This window comes from Gymnodraco acuticeps, unplaced genomic scaffold (assembly GCF_902827175.1).
Source record: "Gymnodraco acuticeps unplaced genomic scaffold, fGymAcu1.1, whole genome shotgun sequence".
Classification (NCBI taxonomy): Eukaryota; Metazoa; Chordata; class Actinopteri; order Perciformes; family Bathydraconidae; genus Gymnodraco; species Gymnodraco acuticeps.
Window position 1 is genome coordinate 1,016,855 of NW_022990947.1, and position 23,061 is coordinate 1,039,915.

At 42.1% G+C, this 23,061-nt stretch overlaps 1 protein-coding gene across 1 annotated transcript; it reads right to left on the reverse strand.

The window, feature by feature from the left end:
• Positions 1–19,033: 19,033 nt before the first annotated feature.
• gadd45ga (growth arrest and DNA-damage-inducible, gamma a) lies at positions 19,034–20,650 on the reverse strand. The gene is made up of 4 exons (XM_034234955.1): positions 20,535–20,650; positions 20,319–20,420; positions 19,997–20,207; positions 19,034–19,841 (listed from the first exon to the last, which is right to left on the reverse strand). The coding sequence occupies exons 1-4, from the start codon at positions 20,585–20,587 to the stop codon at positions 19,728–19,730; spliced, it is 480 nt and encodes a 159-aa protein (XP_034090846.1). The 5' UTR covers positions 20,588–20,650; the 3' UTR covers positions 19,034–19,727.
• Between the last annotated feature and the right edge of the window lie 2,411 nt (positions 20,651–23,061).

Sequence of the window (23,061 nt, forward strand, 5' to 3'; positions counted from 1 at the left end):
ACACAACAATTGAACATACAAGGTTTTTTATTGGACAGTAACACTTTTGTTGTTCTGCAGCTGGAGAAAGGAGACATAGAGTACTGCTGGGAAAGTGAGAGACATGAGTGCTACTAGGAAAGTAATCGTATCCTCTGTGGGGCAGTGCGGTTTACAGGAAATGAGAAGAACAAAGTTGCACAGAAGATTTTTCCTCTGCATTAACAAATAAATCCTCTCCTCTTAACTCTTACCACCTCTACTTCCTCAAGTTCATTATCCTGTGTGGGAGGGCATGCACAATATGATACTTAGCCGGTTAAGAAGCATATTCAGTTAATATGGGGAGGTAAGGTCAGATGCAGAGAGAATCTAAGGAGCTACTGTGCAGTTTTAACTTCCGTCTGCTATTTCTCAGCACATTACTCACTCTGCAGCTGGTTGCAGGCTTCACTGTATGTACTCAGCTGGAATCAACTTCCACTGGATCCTTCTTCTCAGTCCAGTTTACAGTCAGGTCTGGCAGCCACTTCAAACAAACATGGTGCCAGTAAGGAGGTAAACAAAGGAGAAAAAAGCAGCATTTATGGCAATTTGCTATGTTTGATGCAGTTTTCTTTAACCGGCCCTCTGATGGTCACAGAACACATGAGTAACATTTGTTCAGGAGATGCTGCAACTTCTGAACACCTTCACAAACTACCAATATTTAACTTCTCTTGTACAACTTCATTCCTTCTTGTTGCTCCACGCCCTTCTGTTTATTTTTCAGACAAACAATGTAATATGAAATATTGATATAAGCTTTGAAAGAGCATTTCAATTGAGAAATGTAAAAAAATCTAGCCCACTTGCATTTTTGGAGATAGGCCTATATGGTTTTAACAGTATAGCAACAAAATGATGTCGTGGCCAAGCCCTATAGTGTTTAAGTCCGACTTACTAAACCCAACACATTTTTGGCTAATTGTTTCGTCCTAGTTTTAGAGAACCATACTGTACCATGTTTCCCTGCTGTAAATCATAATTGTGTGCTTTTGGCTCTCTTTAAAAGACCTGGCCCGTGTAGGAGAACAGGATGTAGGTAAGTTCTGCTCTGCTGACTAACGGGATGTCTGGCTCACATTAGATTTAGTTTGGGTTCAACACTGACGATCACATCAAAGTTACTCTGCATTAGCCAGAGCAATAAAAATCCCACTTCAGTAAGTTGTCTGGCTTTAATGTGTTTATATTTGGACATGGCGTGGTTTAGGTTAAAGCTGAGGCAACACAAAGACAAATCATGAAATAATAATATGCAATGTCTTTAACTCTCTGCCAGTCACAGGAAGCCCTTAATGTGTGATGGTGTTCCAACAGCAGTGTCAAGATTACTTTGCTTTGTGCTGTAGAGGGGTATTTAGGGATGTTAAGCTTATCTGCCTTTCTAATGTGATTAATCCTCCAGTAAATGTATCATTTGATAAGGGATTACTCTCTATCTCTTTGTTGTCTTTTCACTCAGAGAAGATCTTCCAAAGCTCAAATGCATCAACTAATCTATATCCAAAAAGTGATTCAATGACAGGGCTGAGTTCAGACAAAAGCATTGTATGCTACCGCTGTAGAGGGAGATGACACCAGATCACTAAAGTTATTTTAACTCACTCATCATTTTAACAAAGACCAAAACTCCCTGACACATTATCAAAGGACTTGTTCACCTTAAGATCTTTTTTTCTCTCTGTCTTTCAGACTTCAAAGCCTCAAACTTCTTACACTCTTCTGCAAAACAAAAAAAGCTCTTGCAGTGTGGCTGCTCCCAGCAGCAGACAGGATTGAGAGTTGGCAGCAAACATGAACACAACTAACTATACCTCAGCTGGCATGTCAGACGGCATCTGACTTTTTACTGTCTGTCTGTCTGTCTTTCTTTCTCTTTCTCTTTCTCTTTCTCCCCCTGCTGCAGGGTCTCTGCTTTCTGTGAAGGTGACAGTGTGGTGAGTCAGCTTGGACTTTCCAGCCTCTCCTCTGATCTCTCTGGAACTCACCTCAATGTGCCTTTTCCTGACATCAAACACATACACACTTCAACATTCAAGCCTATCTCTATTTTCTGCGAAAGAACACATTTCACACAGGTATTTAACATCTCACCTTCTCTCTTCTCTTCAACACTCGACTTCTTCCCCGAAGCAGAGGTAGCTAACCCATGGAAAGGCCACTGGAATCCCCCCCTGGGTTGAGGATTAGGGCGTCTGCCCGGACAGCCTCATGTCACAGAGGAGTGCGAGGCTGATCTTTCACCTCTTCTCTCCTCTGTTTCAGTTTCCGCCATGGGGCTCAGGGTCTGGCTTGGACTGGTTGAGTGTACTGTTACTTGGGTGTGAGAGTGTGCCAATGCGGAATCCAGTTTCACACCCTAACCCGAACACTATCTGAGAAATACTGAGTGTTTCTTAGATATGGCAGAGTAAACAAAACACTCCATACCTGAACTGAAGAAGCCAGCTCTGGAGTTTAGGAGGATGGTGTTGAATCCTGCATTAACTTACCTGTCACGTGTGCATGTGTACTGTGCTGCACACATGCTAAAAACAGGTACATTAAAATGAAGTATTGCTTTTTGGGAGTGGGGAAAAACCACCCACCAAAGGTGGAACTGAACTCACTGACCTATGACGCATTCTATAATCTTTTCATTGAGAAATGAATTCATTTAATAGAATTGTGAGATTCAGAAATATTCTCAAAGCAAATGGGTGTGCATTATTACATCATATAATGATGAAAAGTTCTCTTTCTTTAAATGCAGAACCTATTTTTCCTCTTTCTATAGCTGAAAAAAAAGACACTTTGGACCTCTATTGATGAGACAGGTGCGTAGGAGAGCGACGAGTGGATACAAAATAATATCCTGCATGTATATTTATTCACAAGATTTGGGTTGAGGACCTCCATTAGGCACATGCACTTTTCTTTGTTGCAGCAGACTTACAATAAAAAGTTGTATTACTCAATTTCTGCCTCAAGCCCCTGTAAACTTGTGTGCGGGTCAAGGTTGAGTTTGTGCATCCTTGTGTGCTTGTGTGTGTGCTCCATGGTGTCTGTCTATGCCTTGTGCGTCACCTTTTTGCTTAACAAAACAGCTGTACACTTGAAGTGCTTACATAAGAAATGTAAAGGAAAAAAGTGTAAACTTTTCAGGACTAGTGGGATGTCGTCAAAGTTGCACACTATCATGTAACATGAGAATATTCAACTCCAGGTAGATATGACAACGAATAAATTATCCATGTATTTACGCAATCTGTAAGTGATCAGATTGTTTGCAAATGCCAAATTTAAATGATGATATTGTGCTTTCAAGTGCTCTCACATGCACATACACACCATTGTAAACACCTTTACCCTCAAAGTACTTTTCCACCCATGATGTCATTACGTGTTCAGAAGTGAGACAGTTGGATCATGCTGATTAGATCAGCCAGTCAGCATACAGTCAGGTACACAAATAACTGATGGTGGATGGATGGCTTGGTCGTAAACAGGTAAGACAGGCCCCCCTCTGCCACTTGCAATAACTCTGTGTGTTGCTGTAAATACAGGGATGGGGTCCTGGTACAATTGTCAAGCTAAATCAGGGCGTTAGCAGTTGCAGACAGATAGGCGTATGCTGGGTCGGCAGTAAACCAGAGGGGCAGACAGGTAGCTGCAGGTACAGAGTTAGATAGCGAGGTAGACAGATCGTTATCAGCCATGCAGCGTGTGTTGTTGTAAGTGCAAACAGAGGAGATAAGAAAGCAAAATGACAATATTACTCCTCACAGTATACAGTATGCTGTTTACGCATGCGCACTGCAGGACACCACATCCATATGTGTATGTTTGCATACAAAACACCTGAAGCATGCCTTTTATTTTTTTGAGAACAGGTGTGTGTGTGTGTGTGTGTGTGCGTGTGTGTGTGTGTGTGTGTGTGTGTGTGTGTCTGTGTGTGTGTGTGTGTGTGTGTGTGTGTGTGTGTGTGTGTGTGTGTGTGTGTGTGTGTGTGTGTGTGTGTGTGTGTGTGTGTGTGTGTGTGTGTGTGTGTGTGTGTGTGTGAGTGTGTTTGATATGTACACAGGGTGTAGTTTGAAGGATAATGTTAATAATTATTATTATTTCTTTATTATAGCGATAGATTTGAAAGGGGGAGACAGAGGGGATGACATGGGTAGCAAAGGGGAATTCAATGATTGCTTGATATTCTGCTCCACTTTTCCATTGCACAGCAACCTGCTGCTGTAAAATAATAAAGTGAAGTTGAGAAGTGCACTTAATATTCAATTAGGCTAAATGGGGCATTACTGGGGTCTGCAGTGGGAAGCTTTTCATCAGAACGCTGAAGGATGTTTAGTGACAGCTTAAGGGTTTGTCATATCTCTATCAAGAGAGTGATTCATTGTCCCTAAAACAAAAGAATCCCATACATATTTGCAGCTGCTAATTGAGAATGGTGAACCGCAGAATGATTTGGATGTTCATTAAAAGGGTTCAGTAAAAGTTTTAACATTGACATTCTTTACATTGTTGCAATAGAAGAATACCATTATATGATCAAACAAAATGGGAACATTTAAATTACATTAAATTCCAACAAATACAAAACACTTAACCTACTTGAGAAACAATAGATGTTTGCCCTTTGAATGGATCCCATGAACCTGCTGACTTAAATACAGCAGGATAGTCATGTGAGATTGCATAGAGGTATGATTCCAAGTTTTTATTTGAATGCGATTATTCATGCACCACAGCAAAATGAAATTACACTTCTAACTTTCATCCAGGTCAAGGTGACTGAAGCTGTCACATCTAAACATCTTTTTTATTTATCTTTTTCAGATAGTGCACTTCCTTAAATGTAGCTGAGTGCATAAAAGCATAAATAAGCACATTAATACATGCCGTGTTCTGTTGACTTTGTAATTACCTGCTGAAAGGTTTCTGATTATATCTGCCAAATACGCAGACGTTTTCCTGACAGATGAGCGTTGAATTAACCTCCATCACTTACTAATGTGTTTACTGAGATTAATGCAATGGATGCAGCTGTTTTGAATCATGCTCTATTCATTACATTACATGTCCATTTGTTAGACGCTTTTATCCAAAGCGACTTTCATACATTCAGTACTGTGGGCAATCCCCACAGGAGCAATTTGGGGTGAAGTGTCTTGCCCAGGGACACAACGATATGCTGAATGCAGTGGGACTTGAACTTGCTACCCCCTGATTCGAAGTCCAGCACACTAGCCACTGTGCCACAGCCTCAAGATTCAAGATCCAACCTTGTTAAACCTTAAGTGCATGGTAAACTGTCATGTGAAGACTCAGCAGCAAAAGGTTCATGACCTGGACTTCAGCCATGTATTTATGAAAATGTGATCACTGTGTGTTTTGTTCATACTGTACAAAATGTTATACTACAAAAGAAAAATTCACAGAATTTTCCAAAAATGCAGGTCTTTATTGTGACTCAAAATTAGATGTTGCGATGTAAATCTTAACTCCCTGTATATTTAGCGGTGCATATGATCCCAGATCTTGTTTCTCCTCTGCCAGAAATGTCCTGCTGATCCAGCTGATTGGCTCAATGCTCACAGAAAAACTCCAGATCCGCTCAGACATCTCAGACAGTTGCTGCTGTTGATATCACACATTCTCTGGCATCCCCTGAATGCAGCATTTACATGCAATCATTTTCCTGAACTCCCTGCCCATGCGGGATCAAATACACTGATGTAACACATTTTCAAATTGAAACAATTATTATTGTTCTCTATTTGATTTATGTTTTGACACAACTTATCCGTTACGGCTAATGACAATGAACAAAGGGCTGACAAAGGCTCTGTAATTGAATCAACCGTCGTTCTAATTTCTGGTGCATCCCTCACCCTAATTAAGCATTTGGTTGTCATTGGAGACAATTGTAGACAATGACAACCTCAATAGAGCTGTCACTCTGGATCAGACTGACATGTTGCCTTGGCAACAAGGGTCATTGGGTTTGCAGTGTGTGTGGAGGATGTTAGATGGGACAAGGAGGAGTAAGAGAAAATGAAAAGAAGGATAGAAGTGTTAAGGGTGTTAAGAGAATCTAGATCCAATAGTCAGATGGGAGTCAATGTTGCATTAGCATCTGTAAAAGCACTTAAACAAAGCATGAAGTCAGACTTTGCCCAACTCTCTATGAAGGTCAGGATGTCTCATAAAGCAATTTATATTGTGTTATATACTATCTCTCAGGTAATATTCCACCTTATTGATCCATTTTCCATCATTTATCTTCATTACCTGGATTTTGCAAACATATAACAAATGCTTAAAGGCATTTAACCTTCAGTTTTGTTTGCTTTTCATGCTGTCTCAAGGTAAAGGCTGGATAACACCAGAATGGTGCTTTTGGTTAACATATTTGCACGAGTCCCCCTTGTTGCAATATACATAGCAAGTTGTTGTGGAACTCTGAATTACTTCTTTGTGTCAACAAACTGTGGCTCTGTCGTGCGGATGCCATTGTGTTGCAATAAATCAACATTGTTGAAAACAGGGCTATAAACGACTCTTTAGGTGTGAAGCTTGTCTCCCTCCCTCCCTCCCTCCCATCAGTCTAGCCAGAATGCTCTTTTTATTGGCAGGAACCTTTGGGTGAAGTGTGCCAGTCTTCATGCCTTGGCACAAATCCAAACTCATTAATTTCAAAAGTTCTGTGTTTTCCATTTGCACACACACTCTGCAAAAAAGTGGCCCCTCCATTCTTCATCACAGCCTTGTATGTTTGAAAGGGCCTGGCTCAGATATCCTATAGGCAGGACTAACAGCTGTCACTAAGCCACCATAGCTGGCCCCCACTCAGCACCCATCGGGGACCCAAAACTCTCCATGTCTGTCGCTGTCTCCATCCCACTGTCTAGTCTTTGGTCTGACTGTCGCCAAATACTTTCACCGCCTGTCTTCTCCTTTATCTCTTTGTCTTTCCATCTTACTTAAAATTACCTTACATTCTATCCTATTTTTCTTTTTTTGGAATACATGTGTTCTTGGGAGGTTATAGGAAATGTAAAAAAAAAGATGCTAAAACAAAAATGATGACACAGGGTATGGGACAAAGAAGGTTAGAGGTCTTCTCCATTCATTGAGGGGACGTGTGGCCCAGTACCCCCCCCCCCCCCCCCACGCACACCCCAGCCTACCTCTAATCTGCACTGTTCCACCCTGAGGGCCCGAGGCTGGGGCAGCTGCTACTGATGGAGCCAGAGAGCCAGCTGTCCTCACACACACACACACACACACACACACACACACACACACACACACACACACACACACACACACACACACACACACACACACACACACACACTCATCCACTCATTCATTTGGGACAATGGAGTCAGGAAAGGGGTGTGTTTGTGTGTCCGGCTCATGATTTCGGAGTGTGCCATGGACGCGAGAAGGGGGCCCTCACAGTCAGTAAAGTGGTTTTTATGTTCGCTTTGTGTCTCAGCAACAGTTGGCAGCACGTGTGTCGATGACACGCCTCTTGGTTTTATTGTCCATGAAGTCGGAGAGTTTAGGGTGACCTGGGACAAACACACAGACACCCATTCAGAAGAGATGCAAACACAAAAACAAACAAAAGAGCATGTGTATATAAACAGTTATAAAGAACAGTAAACACAACCCGTCAAAAGCAGGAAAAACAGAGACATACTGCTTGCTCTGCCAGGTTCTGTCATTTCATCATCTTGCAACATCTGCAAGAAGCCTGTGTCTTTGTTCAGGTTTACATAAATAAAAGAAAGACTGGAAGGATTTGTTCTGCAACATACACATGTATTGTATGTTTGGAGTATCCTATGTATTATTGGGCCATAAAGTTAGGATTACAAAGCAAGGGCATTAAGATCTTGTATGTTTGACTTAAGAATAGTTCTGAGGAGAGCAAAACAACACATCAATGGATTCAATCTGCAGGTTCTCATTGGTTCATCTCTATCTCTAACTGCTTCAGTTTCTGGCTCCTGCTGCTATTGGTTATATCCTCTCTTTATCTCCGATTGGCTCAGCTGGTTATTGCATTCAGCCTCAGCCGTCTGATTGGCAGAGCACCAGCCAAGACATTGCTGTGATTTGCCCTTGGTTGCACGCTCACCAGCCAGAGTATTTTCTAAATACTGCAGCTGCTTTGGAAACAGCGTGAAAGAGAGTGTGTATGGAGGCTGATTTGCGATCATGAGGTGGGTGAGGTGTGTGTTTAGCAACTAAAAGGCCATATGGCTGATGACACATATACAAACGCTTGTTCTACACGCACACCTGACGGCTGCCTCACACCTGCTGCGCTGTCTATGGCTGAGTAAGATCCAGATCAAAGGAAGCAAGCCCTCGGGGACTTGTGTGTGCGTGCATTTATGGTGTGTTTGAAGAGACATTCACTGCTTCTGAATCTACGCCAACAAAGGGGATTTGTATTTGAATAAGAGACAACTCATGTCTGGCTTTGCTAACATAGAGGGATGGGAGAGCTGAAAGGACATAGTGTGGCACGAATGCTGTGTGCTGAAACGGCACACAACACAAGACATATAGTAGGAATTACCTTCATAGGTGGAGGATGACACAATGGGGGGGAGGTGGCAGGTGGGACTGAAATGGCAAACTCTGCTGTAGATTGTGTGGGGGGTATTGTTCATTTAAAGTGTGTTGATGATAGTGAAAAGAAAGACAAAGGAAAGAAAGGATCTTCATATTAGAATCATCGTCTTAAATCAGGCAATGGATTTGATCATTTGCTGTAGGAATTAAAGTTCCCTGACGCTCATACACCCACCAAGCCGCGTATGCAATTCAAAGCGGACGCTCAAAGACTGGGTTCTTTCGGTTCGCCCACAGAGGCAACAAAGTCTGTCTTTGTCACTTTCCAAGTCAGACGTCAGTGAGAGTGTGGCTTGCTCGGGGGTTGTGAATAAAGCTTGCCCACACGGAGCCCCCATGTATGAACACCCATACAAACACACACTGCACACAGTACAAGATACTGTAAAATAACACATTATTTATTAAAGACAAACAGCAGATGCAAAACTTCCTCCTCCTCGCATATAGTTCATGCAGGAATGCAACAGACACATTTCTGATAAACAAGATCAGCCTCAACCATTCATGCAAGCTGACAAAAACTACAGACCCTTATTGACAGACAAACCGAGAGAGAGTACTCTCCTATCAACCCTGTCCATGTCTGTGAGCACATGTGTATGCCTGTGTTTGTTTGTTGTCGGAGTCAGTGTACAGTAGTTGCTGGGTAGAGTTGAGGAGTGTTGTGTTTGGCTAGCCCCTTTCTTTGTTTCCCAATAGTTTCACTATGACTTTTTCAAGGTCCATGCTTTATGGTATGACGTTTTATTCCACGTTTGCCTTTCTCCAACAAACTATACCTGAGTTCAATCTCTCTGTCAGCCGCCACTCACATAGCTGAATAGGTCTTAAGCAAGAAGCTGACTCTCCTGCTCATCAGGGGGCTATTGCCAAATACACTATTCCTCCATCAATCCAGTGTTATATTTGCCTCTCCATTTTGCTGATGATGTGATTAAGCAAACGGGATTGCGTTCACAGGCTCTGGACAAAAAAAACAAAAAACAAAACATCCAGGATTACTGATTAGATTACCTCTTTCCTGCCCTAAGGGCACGTTCAGCTGAAGAGCTGATCGAGGATTTAAGACAGAGCCAACAAAGGAAAGACAGAGATGACAAAGACACCACTGTTTGTAGGAAATAAACTGCAAAACACACTCTCACATACAATTCTGAAGCAGCTGTTTACTTGCTGCAGCTGCATCCTGTGGCAGGTAGCACATGACTCTTACTGTATAACGTGTTTCAGTCACACACACAATAAGAAAAAACACACAAAAACACAGACCACATGTACACACCTTTCAATCTTTACACCTCTGAAAATATTTAACAATGTTTTGAATTGTGTTTGTCTTCTGACAATAGCTTACCACATTTTTAATTGGTTAGATAGCGGAGCTTGTGTTTTCTGTGTGTGTTCAAAGGGGTAAAGTGGGTGTTAACTGGAAAACAACTAGATCCTGACGGTAAAGGAAGTCTAAACAGGGGACAGGACCATTAATCAACATCTGTCATAAGTTATAACAAAAACAGCTGTATTACAAAACATAGGCATGGCCAAATGTACCCTCGCCCATGTGCAAACAAAAAGCACACACCAAGGATACTCTTTTTATTGGGACAGTTTCTCGTCAACAAACACACATTACTGCTTTTTTACACAACACCTTAGGTTATAAAATCAACATTCTGAAAATAGTTGTTACACAATAACAACAATGAGAGAAATCTTAAGGAGTATATTCAGCATGTATCACAAACAAACCAGACTCTAACACAAACAAAGAACACACAGGCAGATGCACACATAAACTCCTCATGACCCGTCATATATTAGACTGCTGATATATAATTGGTTTAGCGACGTGTGTTTGTTTGATCCTGGTATTATGGCCCAATGTGTTTTCTTCCTTGAGTGAGCTGATTAAAAAATATCCCCCTGTCAACACGCTGCCTGATAGATAGCACTGTTTGATTATTTCACACACATAAACACACATGTCATAATCCCTGCCTTTCCATTGGCTGCTGTACAAGCACTGTTTCCAAAGCAACATTGGCAGTGGGACTGTGGCTCCGCCCCTTCAGGAAGGAATCGCATGTAAACAAACCCGGCATGTGCAGCCGTGTGTCTCCGTGTGATTCTGGTAAACAGAAGCTGATTCTATGTGCGGGCACACTGAGGCTGACCTATAGGATTACATGTTTTTCTGCTGCCTTAAGGCTATTGCTAATGTGATGTCCTGAAAGTTTACAGCCACAGTCCTCTATTTGGCAATGCCTGGAAAAGTGTTTGGTAGATCAAAACATTGCACAAACAAAAGAAACACTGGGAGCTTTTAATACAGGGTCTGCATCTCTATGGTCTGCATATTTGTCAGATTTCTGCCCAAATTTTGATTTGTTTTCATCTTGTCTCTTCATTTTTTGGATATGCATACCTTACAACTTGTTTATATGTAGGCTATGATTAATTGCCTGTTTCAAGCAATGATAATGTATGTTAAACTATATACATTTGTATTTTTATTAAGTAACCAAACTGTGCTGCTAGAAAAACAACAGTCTAACATCAGTGTGGGAAAAACAGGTGCATTATGTACAAATTAAGGGTCAACGACCTGTCCTACAGCGTCAAATCTCTCCCCCACATTTCACATTTTACGGGACGTCCAGCCTTTTTGAGTGTTTACTGCAGCCAAGATAGTGCAATATGTCCTTTCCTCTGCAGCTAAAGGTAACCAAAGTTCAGGGGGGATCTAGCTCTCCGTGGTACATAACATTACTACGGTATGGCCTCAGCCACGGACAAAGTCCTCCTCTGTAAGTGAAAAAATAATAGGGGAGAATAACAAGGTTATTAAATAACATAACAGCTGATAAACACATCCATAACAGTGATCAAAATACACACACACTGAGACACCTATCCCATTGAGCAAGAACTCCCAACAACCAATCAGATTTCTGTTACCAACAGCAACAACTCCTGTTTATGCCTGCATATAGCTAATCCTGCATTCTGATTGGCCGGTACTCGAGCCTTGCAACACAGCCCCTTCCCCCCTCTCCTGCTCTCTCTCTGCCTGTTCCTCCATCTCTACAGATTAAGTAACACCGGCAAAAACAAAAGAGCTTATTTTTGTTTTCATCTATGACAAAACACCCACACAAACAGGGGGCTTGGTTATATTGCAAAGGTGTCCGCTTTATGATGAAAGGGAAATGTAGAGGTACAGCGACAGGACAGTGGAAGAGGAGGCGGGATGCATTCAACCACTGTTGCCATGCACCCATGTGTTACTGGGTTAAGTATGGTATGTTGCTACGAAAAGAAAAAAAGGAGGTGCAAGGATGTGGGGCAATTGCATCACTCCCTTGAAAAGTCTTTGAAAACATGTCTCTCTCCTTTTGTACCCTGTGCAAATTCTAATTGCACTCTCATATCATCCTCTGGGAAGAATTTCAGATTGAAATTCTACACATGGTCCTAGGGTGTGCAGACTTTAAAATGTTCACGTATGAAAAAGGACTCAGACTCTTCTCAGTACTTGTGCTCATGACTCTAGCTCATTGTTTTTGATGCATGATCAATGTACAATCAGCTGTACCGAACATAGTTGTTCCTCTTTGCTGCTGGCAGTTAGGGCAAAAAGCAAAAATGCAGCCAGCTGCTGCTTGTTTTTTAACTGTCAGCGAGGCTGTTGTTTGAGTAAAGGCATCAAAATATATGATATGTTGCTAAGAACTTGGTCAGTCCAGGTCTGACGTTATGCAACACCTTAGTGGTTCAAGGATCACGTTTTTCACTAAGAAAAAATGTTGGCCCCACACGCATAGAGGAAAACTGAAAACATGTTGTGGTCAATTCAAACTTTAACCCTATCACCAAGGTTATCAGATGCCTTTGTTATCGTTCGGACGTATATTTTGTGTATGTGTGTGTTCAGTTTGAGAGTATTTGAAAGTAGTCAAAGAGAGTCAACTTGTTTGTGCATAAGCAGGTGGCTGTCATGCTGCATCATCATTCCTCTAATAACCCTGACCTGCAGTAGAGTGACGGCACAGCACAAGCAAACAAGGCCTCTGTCAGGGATCCTATGGCCTTTACTTTACTTCTCTCTCTCTCTCTCTCTGCTCTATCCCTTCCCGTCACATCTCCGGACATTGTTTCCTCTCATCTCTCTCTTCCACTCTCTTTCTAATGTTCCCCCTGTGTCATTGCAGGCCGTGTCCCTGGCTGCTCAGCCTCTCTCCAGGTTTCTCATTAGCATGTGTACTGAGAACATCGAGTCTGGCAATCACTCTGTTTACTCTGCGCTTTCTCTCTCTCCGCTCTCTCTTCTTCTCTCAACCTCTCTGTAAAAAAATGTCATGCTGTCTTGACACCTTTTGACTGTCTGTTCCAGAACACTATGAACTCCTGTTAACATAGCCTGCATCTTGTATATTTGTGGTTTATTTTTTTTCTTCAACTATCTTTGTTTTGTGGTTGCACACACTGTTCATTCAAGATGTGACAGCTAATACGCAAAGGAAAATGTCTTCCTGTTTCTATCTTTTCTATGTGTGTCTGCTCCAACATTGCGCTGGAATTAAACAATCCCCGCGAGTAAGTATGAGTGTTGCTATTTCAGCTATTACTTTGTTTAGCCTATACTCTGTGGTACACATCAGTGTGATGGAATTTGGAATGTACTCAATGCGTGAAATGTGTCTATCTCTTCTTATTATGCTTGTTTCTATCTCTCCTAGAATCAACCTGGTCACCCTGTCTGCCCTCTCTGTCTGAATGCCAGGGCAAAGCATAGACTGCATGATCAAATGAGCAAATAGCATGCAACTGTCAAACATTTTATTTGTATGTCTCTCCGTCAGCAGTATCCATCTCCCCTTCTCCAGGCTGCACTTTTATGGTCATGCCTTCCGCCCTGCTGCTCCACACTTGAGGATTGTGGGCTTTGGGAGGGGATTCCTAGCATGGCTTTGAGTACATGTGCTTCTGGGCGGATAAGCTCAGCTATGTTAGTAATGTGTCAACCCCGCAGAGGTTACAGGCTGCTCCCCATATTTGGCAAATCACTTAGCGTTGCCCCACCTCAGCCAGACTGGCAGCCACAGTAAACCAGCATATGAACAGAATGTAGAGGCAGCCATGAGATGAAAGAGAAAAGCATAAGTGAGAAATACATGCTTGAATTCATTAAATACCATAGTTTGTAATGAGTGATAACAAATGTGAAGGTTTTATTTTTAAGTTATTTGACACATTTGGCGCATTCACTGTTTTCATTTTCTACTTCTTCTTCATTGTGTTAGAGCAAACTAGGTGAGGCTCTGAGACTCTCTGAGCTGTTATCCTGAAATAGCCTTTGCCTTTTACACTCACCTCAATGCAGCTTATGTAAAGAGGCACGTCTAAAGCCCCAGCCCTTTTGATCAATGCATTTGGCATCAGATCCCTCCCTATTGACCTGGGTCATCTTCTTGATTCGCTCAAGAGGGTTTCTTGTTTACTCATCTCAGAGAGTTTCTTGTTTTTAGCAATTGTTGTGATGGTGTTCACTTGTGAAATACCATGAGGCGGGATCAAATAAGAATCCTGGCACTTTGACCATGTGATCTAAGTTTAGCTGCAGAGGTTTATGTAAGGTCGCTGCTATCATGGCTTATACAGTATATTTTTTTATAAACCCAGTGACCGCTTTATGCCAAAAAAAGGCATTGAGGGCGACACACACATAATCTTCTTAATGCTAATAATATAGACATTGCACTCATAGATGACACATTTTATCCAGTCAATCCATTCTGTTGCTGTACTGAACAAACACCATGATGCAATTCCAGGGCAATTTTTGCAGATGTATCAATTTGAAAACAAACACCTAAATGATTATACCATGCACAAAAACTGCGGGATTATTTTTTCAAATTTAAAACTCTGTCCATCTGATATATTTAAGATGATTGTGTCATTGTTTTAACCAACGAACTAAGAGTAGCATTTCACATTAACAGCAGTTAAATGTGTGCCATGACCTAATCAGCAATGACTGTGTGTGTCACTCTACCCCCCAGAGCACACAGTGGATATTTAAGTGTAGGTCAGGTGTTTCTGTGTGTGTGTGTGTGTGTGTGTGTGTGTGTGTGTGTGTGTGTGTGTGTGTGTGTGTGTGTGTGTGTGTGTGTGTGTTCCTGTGTGTGTGTTTGTAACCTGGTCACCCTCCCCTTGGCTCACACACAGCTGTTTTACTTTGATTATAGGCTCTGTAGAAAGACAACCGCAATCATTTTCTTTAGAACGGTTTGGATCATCTGATCTCATCCTTCTCAGTGTGGTGTGGTCATCCCAGGTGCCCAGGTGTGTGTGTTTACATGTGTACGCTTCAAAATTGAACAGCTACCTCAGCCCTACCGCAACCACAAACTCAGAAACCACCTGTGTCAGGTCATACTGAGAGCCTGGTAGTGATTTCCAACAACCTGCACTCACTCAGTGAGTGCACATGTTGTTGAACTGAAATCACCTCGGCTAACGCAGTGATGAGAAATTCCCCACACTGTGAATGTCAGATCTTCAGAAGGTTGCATATTGTGCTGGCGCACCACGCTGCCTCTGAGGCGTGACCTCACTGTAAGTGGAGCCACAGCAGGAGTAGAAACAGCTAGGGTGCAGCTCTTTTCTCCACTGAGTGACACATACTTAGATTAGAGACACCCGATACCAGCCATCCATCCATCTATCCCTCTCTCTCCTCTGCCTGCCAGAGCCAGCTGGACCATGAGCCCATGGTACCAATCTGGTCCCGCAATAGAGAGAGAGAGAGAGAGAGAGAGAGGCTCAGAGCTGGGTGGGGTGAGAGGGGTGCTGCCTGCCAGCTCATCCTGTAATCTCATTTTGCTGTGGTTACTGTAAGTGAGATGGAGAAGGGAATGGTAGGAAAGGACCACAGTTCCCCATGAAAGTAATGGCTCTGGGAAGGGCCCAGTATCACTCTACCAGAGTCCCTCTGAAGCATTTAGCATTTGCTGTTAAACCACAAGTCTGGGAAACATATCCCAATATGGAAACACATACTGTAACATTTCATCAGTAGTCAAACAAAGTAGTCAAACAGCAACGATGATGTGCTATTATAACACAACAGGACACATTTTGTAATTTAAATAAATATCTAAAATATTAAAATATCATTGTGCATTTTGTTTCCCCTCTCATGCATCTACATGCAGAATGTGTTTTAGGACTTTTGGTTAACTTTTTGAAAATAAGCTTGAAAATCCTAGTGAGAAAAACCTAACTCTGATTTCGAATGGGATGAAAGCAGTGCTCAGTTGAAAACAGTTTTGACTGTAAGATTCATTGTTGGACTTTTTTAATCTCTAACTAATTTGGCTCTGCAATACACATTAGGAATAGCCATGCATTGGGGGAAAAAAGCGTATTCACATTCTTTCTGAGTGTTTGATGAGACGTTTGATACCACTCTGATGTGTCTTTAGCAAGCACCTGGAATCTTGTCGCTTGACTCCAAGAAGAAAGCATGTCCCAGCTAATAAATAATGATGCTCATAATGGCCTGTTAATCATGTCTTTCTTAGAATTGGTGTATGGTTTAAGCAGACATATGAAAGGTGGCAACTCCACTCTGCACAAAAAAAGCCTGATTGTACATATATGAGTTTTTAGGGGGAAATGTAAACTTCTCACTTGATGTTTACCTCAGTAAACATCTTCCTAATGGGTTTATGGTGTCAATAGCTGGTCTCAAGCTTCTTCGATTCTGCATAATGTTTATTTTGTACATATGTTTATTTTTAGAATAAAATAGATTGTAAAGCAGAGAATGCTAAAGGCATGGCTATTGAGATTGATGGGTCGAAACACATGTTGGTTGGTTTGGTTGCAATCCATGTTTTCGTCTCAGAACTGTTACCCAATTTTTACAGTGTGTTTTTAATGAATGGAAGTAAATTGTATCATTGTGGAAAGTGCATGGTTATCACCACTTCCAATGAGAAAAAACAAAACAGAACAGTCTGGATAGAATTCAGTAGTTAACTGCTGATTTATGTTTACCATTTTTTTTGATCCACAGTTGAAAGTACTAATGATTCTCACACATCTGTCTGCTCCCTCCCTTTCAGTCTACCATAGCTCTGGATCTCTCCTGGCTCAGACCTCGCAGACAGGCGGCTGCCTCGAAAGTCTGGACTGTTGCTCCAGGCTTTGGCACCAGAGCCAACACGGGGGAAATATGTTTGTTAACTCCATATAAATAGCAGCAGCAGCAGCAGCAGCAGCAGCAGCAGCAGCAGCAGCAGCAGCAGCAGCAGCAGCAGCAGCAGCAGCAGCAGCAGCAGCAGGGAACACTTTTACAGTCGGCTGAATTCTTTGTTGTTGTTCTCTACTGACCCACATACACCTGTCACCAAACGGAACATTGCATACAAAAACAGGCATGTTGTTGTTTTTATGGCTTGCATATGGCTTGCTTGAGTTGGTGTCTGTGACAAAACTGAGGTTTTAAATATCAGATGAGCGGCCTGAGTGATGCAGACATGGACAAACAAGGTTTTCGAGAGCACAAAGAAGAATCTGATCCATCGCAAAGACTATCAATGTTTTATCCAAAGTAGGTCAAGGATTTAGTCAACAATTAAAATCGTCGTTAATTGTAACTACCATATAGCCAGCAACATTTATTTTTACTTGGTGCATATATTAAAATAGTCAACATTTATATTCTTTAGAAAATGTGTCTTATAGGGCATTACATATTGCTTTTTTCAGGGAAAACAGGTCAAGATTGCCACTGCTTTTGTTATTTGTATGCTTTTTGTCATGGCAGAAAACAAAGAAAGGCTGCCTGAAGAACACTGACCTGTATAGACAGAAATCCAGGAATATCTTGGGTGCTTTTGGAAACATGCTAATAAAAAAGATGTATTTTAATTCCATTGTTGTTTCTGAACATTAGAAAGGTGTCCCAACCCACAGACAAATAGTCATCACAAGACACATTGGTCTTTAGTACTCATAAGGTTATTCCCAATCTAGTTACAGTTTTGACTGTGCATGTAGGAAAATGACCAGTTTTGGTTTATAGTCATTTACCTAGGTCTCCCATTTGCCTACCAGTGCCCATATTAGCGCACAAGGAAAGTCCCTTTATTGCTTCCTTTCAATTGTTTTTTTGTAATTGTGTCTGAGTAAAGCTTCCTCTGTTCTTAGAACAATGAGCAATTATCTGTAAACAGGCTAAGCAGGGAAATACTGCCTCCTTTGCTTGTGTGTGTGTGTGTGTGTGTGTGTGTGTGTGTGTGTGTGTGTGTGTGTGTGTGTGTGTGTGTGTGTGTGTGTGTGTGCGTGTGTGTGTGTGTGTGTGTGCGTGTGTGTGTGTGTGTGTGTGTGTGTGTTTGTTTGTGAGCATGCATGTGTACCTGTGTGTTCATACGTGCACATATGCAAAGTATGACCAGCAATTGGCTGCAGGCCGAGGGGCTACCAAGAAAAAGCGAGTTGAGTTCCTCAGAAGTCTATCTCTTTGATGTGGGCCGCCTTTTACCGTCAGCCTCAGCTCAGAGGCGACCGCAGCGCTCACACACTTCCCCTTACCTGCCACTGATGATCTCGCTGACCCTCATTCTGCTACAGTTTGAATTTCAGTCCATTTTCTAATGTGCGATTGCACATGGTTATGTGTGCAAGTGTCAATAGGAAAACAGAAAGCATAACTTTCCCTATGCATGTTGCCTAATGGTTTGAATGAATTTTATAGCAGGGATTTATCCTCCTGAATGTCATGAAATCCCAGTGTTTGCAATATTGTAGATTTTTTACTGTGAATCCCTGATATTTAAAGTTTTAGCAACACTAAACAATGAGATTGTTTTCATCATATAGTTCCACATTTCCACTTGGATGCACAAAACCATAACTAAACTGACACACAAACCTCTCTAACCTCAGTTGCACAGAAAGTAAAATAAAGCTTTCTCCTGAAGGCTCCCCAGCCTCGGTTACACTCTGGCTGCAGCGATTGTGCAAGCTGTTGTATAAGGCAGCTGCTCTACGTGCAGTTTAAGGTCACTGCCAGGAAAGGGTGCATGTCACAAGCGTCATTATGTTGTAATTTATCTATTCACCTGTATCTCTCCATTGAATCTCTCTGACTTACCATCAGCCAACCACATTTTCACTATTTCCTTCTTCTCTTTTACCAAGTTACTGATGTCATGCAACACTTCCTGATACTTCTATAAATGTGCAGTCTTTTGTAACTTCTTACACTCTGCTGCATCTTAGCTAACCAAAGGTTTGGCGAGTGCCAAAAACCTAATGCAAAGGAGAAAAAACTTTTCTGACAAGAGAGTTTCATTACAAATGTTTATTCACAAAACATGAAAAAGAGAGTACAATTTGAACAATATTGCATATTTGTCTGCATATTTTTAAGCAAGAATAATAGTCCATGAAAATGTGTCACAGGTTCAGACACAGCTTAAATCAGGATTCGCAGGCAAGTCTGCTTATTCCAAGAACTTCCTTATAGCTGTGCTGGAAAAAGAAAAGTATAGTCCACTTAAACATGTTCAGACGCCTTCTTCAGAACCAGAACCAGAATCTTTCCTGTTCCCCTTCAGTCCAGTTTCAGTCCAGCATCTGCAATTTCACAAGTCCACTTCTTGCAAAGTCTTTGTGACCTCCACCACTCAGTTCCCCACTCCCTTTTATCTAGGGCAGCAACTGGGTCATATAGTCATGCACTACGAGGTACATTCCATATCCTCCTCAGTGTCCATCAAACTTTCTGTCCACTCCACATTCACCTTAGCCAGTCCACACTTGACCCCTGAACTTGAGCCCTTCCTCAGGGTCATCCAGAGCCAACATGCCAACCCAGGATGCACTGGAAGGTTGTGCTCTTGCAGAGAGGTTACAGCCACAGCCTCTTAATCCAGACATGTGAGGCAGAAAGGCTTGACACCCCCAACTGAGGCTCACCTCCTTGACTTTCTTTTCATAATCTTCATCATCATGTGAAGCATTGTTAGTGGAAAGTCACTTCAGCGCTCTGGGAGAGTGATGGTGGGCACCCAGTCGTAGACACTGCGACTCTCCTCACAGAACAGACCCAGCTTGTCCAGAGCAGGGTCCTTCCATGGGTTTGCACTGGGGCTCTGAAATATAAAACAATAGATATTTAGAGTCAGACATGAGACAGACATAAGCATGCGTGCAGTGACTTGGCAGCATGTAAAGAATCTCCAGACAGAGGAGTGAAGCATGCATGATTCACTGTCTGCAGGCTGAGTGGGTGCACCCGGGAACGTACCGTGACAAGAATGCAGTGCGCGTCCTTGGGCTCGCCGGTTTCATCTGTGCTCACGAGGTCAGCCAGGCGCTCGATGTCATTCACGCGCACAACGTTGATGTCGTTGTCAAAGCAGAAAGCCTGGATGAGGGTGAAGTGGATCTGCAGAGCAATGTCACACTCGTACTCCTCATCGGTGGCAAGGACGCAGAATGCCACGCAGTCTGGGTCACTGTGGAGAAGACAAGGACGCTGGTTAGAAAACATTCTTTCATGCGTAAGCTTAATTTTTTTTTTAGAAAAGACAATCGCAGTTAAACATTTCACGGATTGCAATACTTACACATTCATGATTTTAGCAGACTCGTAAACTCCAACAGTCAGGTAGTCCTGCTTCTTTGCAGCGACCAGCAGCTCTTCCAGTGCTGCGCCTGCACTTTGCACCCTTGACAAAGAAAAACATACACCATCAGAACACCGGTCACATTTTAGAAAACAGCAATTAAAACCATTAACCCATCAACTGAAATAATGTCGTATCCATGTGTAAAATATTTACCTATCTGCGCTTTCCATTGTGTTCTCTTGTCCGCGGATCTCTTCCAGTGTCATAGTTATAATCCAAGTGCGTAAGTGAAAAGATAGCTCGTGTAGTTCTCTGTGTTGTCTCGTGTTATTCTGAGTTCGACACAGGCGGTGAGTGGCTTTATAGCAGAGCAGCGTAGTTTCTCGGCAAAGGGCGGTCTCTTCCGCTCATGCCTCCTGCCATTGGCTCAGAGCAGCCGGGTAGGAAAGCAAAAGTCCCCGGGTATTACGCGGAGCTTGTTGATAACCCCACGTGGGGCAAGATTACAGTCTTTCTAGAAATGCCCCCCACCCACCACCGATTCCTGCTTGCCTTGTCAACATCCAACATCACCACAGTGAACAAAAACTTAAAGTCCTGTTTAGGGTGGACTTTAAGAGACAGATAGTGACACAATAAAGCTTGAACTCCCTGTGGCTTAAATTGGTCAACAAATCACATAACACATTATTCAAGTATTGTGGCATGACTATGATCAACATGTATACTGCATTCATATTTAATTTGAAGAATAAAGTGTTTTCTTCTAGCATCCAATTATTTTGCATTTGTATAAGGGGATTGTTTTTTATTATGATTATGAAAGTATAGTTTCATAAATGTATTCCACATGTTGTTTACCACTTCACTGAATACCAGGAAGCTGCCTTGTGTTTTTGGGTTATATAAACGTTGTAGCTACCAAATGATTGCAGTTATAAAAACAGTGGGCAAAGCAGACCAATATCAGAATACAGGTGACAGTGTAATTGAATAGTGAAACGAAAGTAGGTAAAAGGGGCATCGGATGTGAAATGCACCCATCCCATGATAAACTCTGGAATAATCTTTTAAGGACTTTCCCAACTCGAGGAATCACTATTGGGTTATAAATAGCCCGTCCAAACTTTCCCTGAAGTCTAGACTTTCCCTTAATAAACGCGTGTCGATGCTGCTGCACCTGCACTGTGTGGTGCACTTTATCAACCCGGGAATTACAGAACTGTCCTGACCCAGATAGGTCAAGATGTCTCGATGGAGTGTATTTGGAGGAGTGACCAAACAGCTTGTGGCCGGCACACGCCACTTTGTTCACTCCTTGAAAAGGAAGCTTTAATTGCCAGTCTGACTCGACGCGTGTCGTTTCTCCACGGAGAGAAAAGGAGACTTTGTGTTACAACAGTGATCACGTCCTCCACCTGCCCCCGATCCTTTATGAGGTTGGGGGGGATGTCATGTGTTTGTGTGCGTGCGTATTGCGTGTGCCCCACACTCTTTATTACCCCACTCCTTTCAGTGTCCTGCGGCAGATGCCCGACAGATGCGCGTGGGCCCTTCCCGAAAAGCGCCACGTGCCGTAGCCAGTAGTGTTTTCAGGCCAGTTTATCAGAGACTGTGTTTACATTCAACATCACTCGCTTTTCAGACAGATGCCATGCATGTTGACACGCCGCGTGGCTGTCTTAAAGTGAAAATTACGTCTCCTATAGTGTCAACCTAATTTAAGTGTAGGCTTCAGTAATTTAGTTAATATACATCAATACCACACATTATCAGGACTAGACAGTGAGCCCCTATTACAGAATGTTCTACTCTGTTGAAGTTGTTTACTTTACACGTTTCTTGGTAAATGAGCTACCACTCTGACATTTCTAAGAATGCAAATTAAGGGTACATGATAACAGGATGACTTTTAACCTCACCAACACCATCTATGTTGCTGCTGACCTGCATGAAGCAGAGCCCCAGTGTCACACATCTGGACTGACATTGCCACCTGCTGGGCTTTCAGCGAGTGACCTTTCCCTTACATTTCAATACTTCTCCACTAGTCTCAACATGTTCAATGAGCTCATGACTACAACCTCACACTTGTGAGTCACCAACCATTCCCCTATTTGTTGTCATTCCCCGACAGCTGAGGTTGCTTCTAAAGTCAGACAAAAACTGTTTGCCAGACATGGTGCATGTGAAAAGGGGAATACAAAAATAAATGCAAATGTTTGAGTGATAGTGATATAATGTAATGAATAGGCTAAGACTTGAAAATGCCTCACATAGAAAAATATTCCTTTGTTATAAATATAGGTTCATTTAGTTATATGGTATTAATAAAAAAATATTACATTAATCCAGTTGGAATGTTGTGACTTTAAGTGTTTTCAAATCAAAAAGATGGGGGAGATCCCAGGCTGGCTGTGAAAATCCCCAAAACAGGGTATATTAGAAACAGCTGAGCACTACTTGTCTGGGAAAAGCTTGCTTACATTAAACTGTAGAGCTATTGAAGAAGACTTTCTGAGATCATGATGATCTGAGAACATAATTTTAAACATGTTCTCAGATCGTCATTTACACACCTCTCAGGTAAATACTGGAATAGTAAGTGTATCTACTCGGTATAGCCAAATGTGTCTTATAATGTCTCATTTAATTACAAAGTAGATATTGTGTGGTCAATAATCTCCTGAAGTTGAACAATTAATGTAGACAGGTATTCATCTTTTTGTTAGTCAATAAC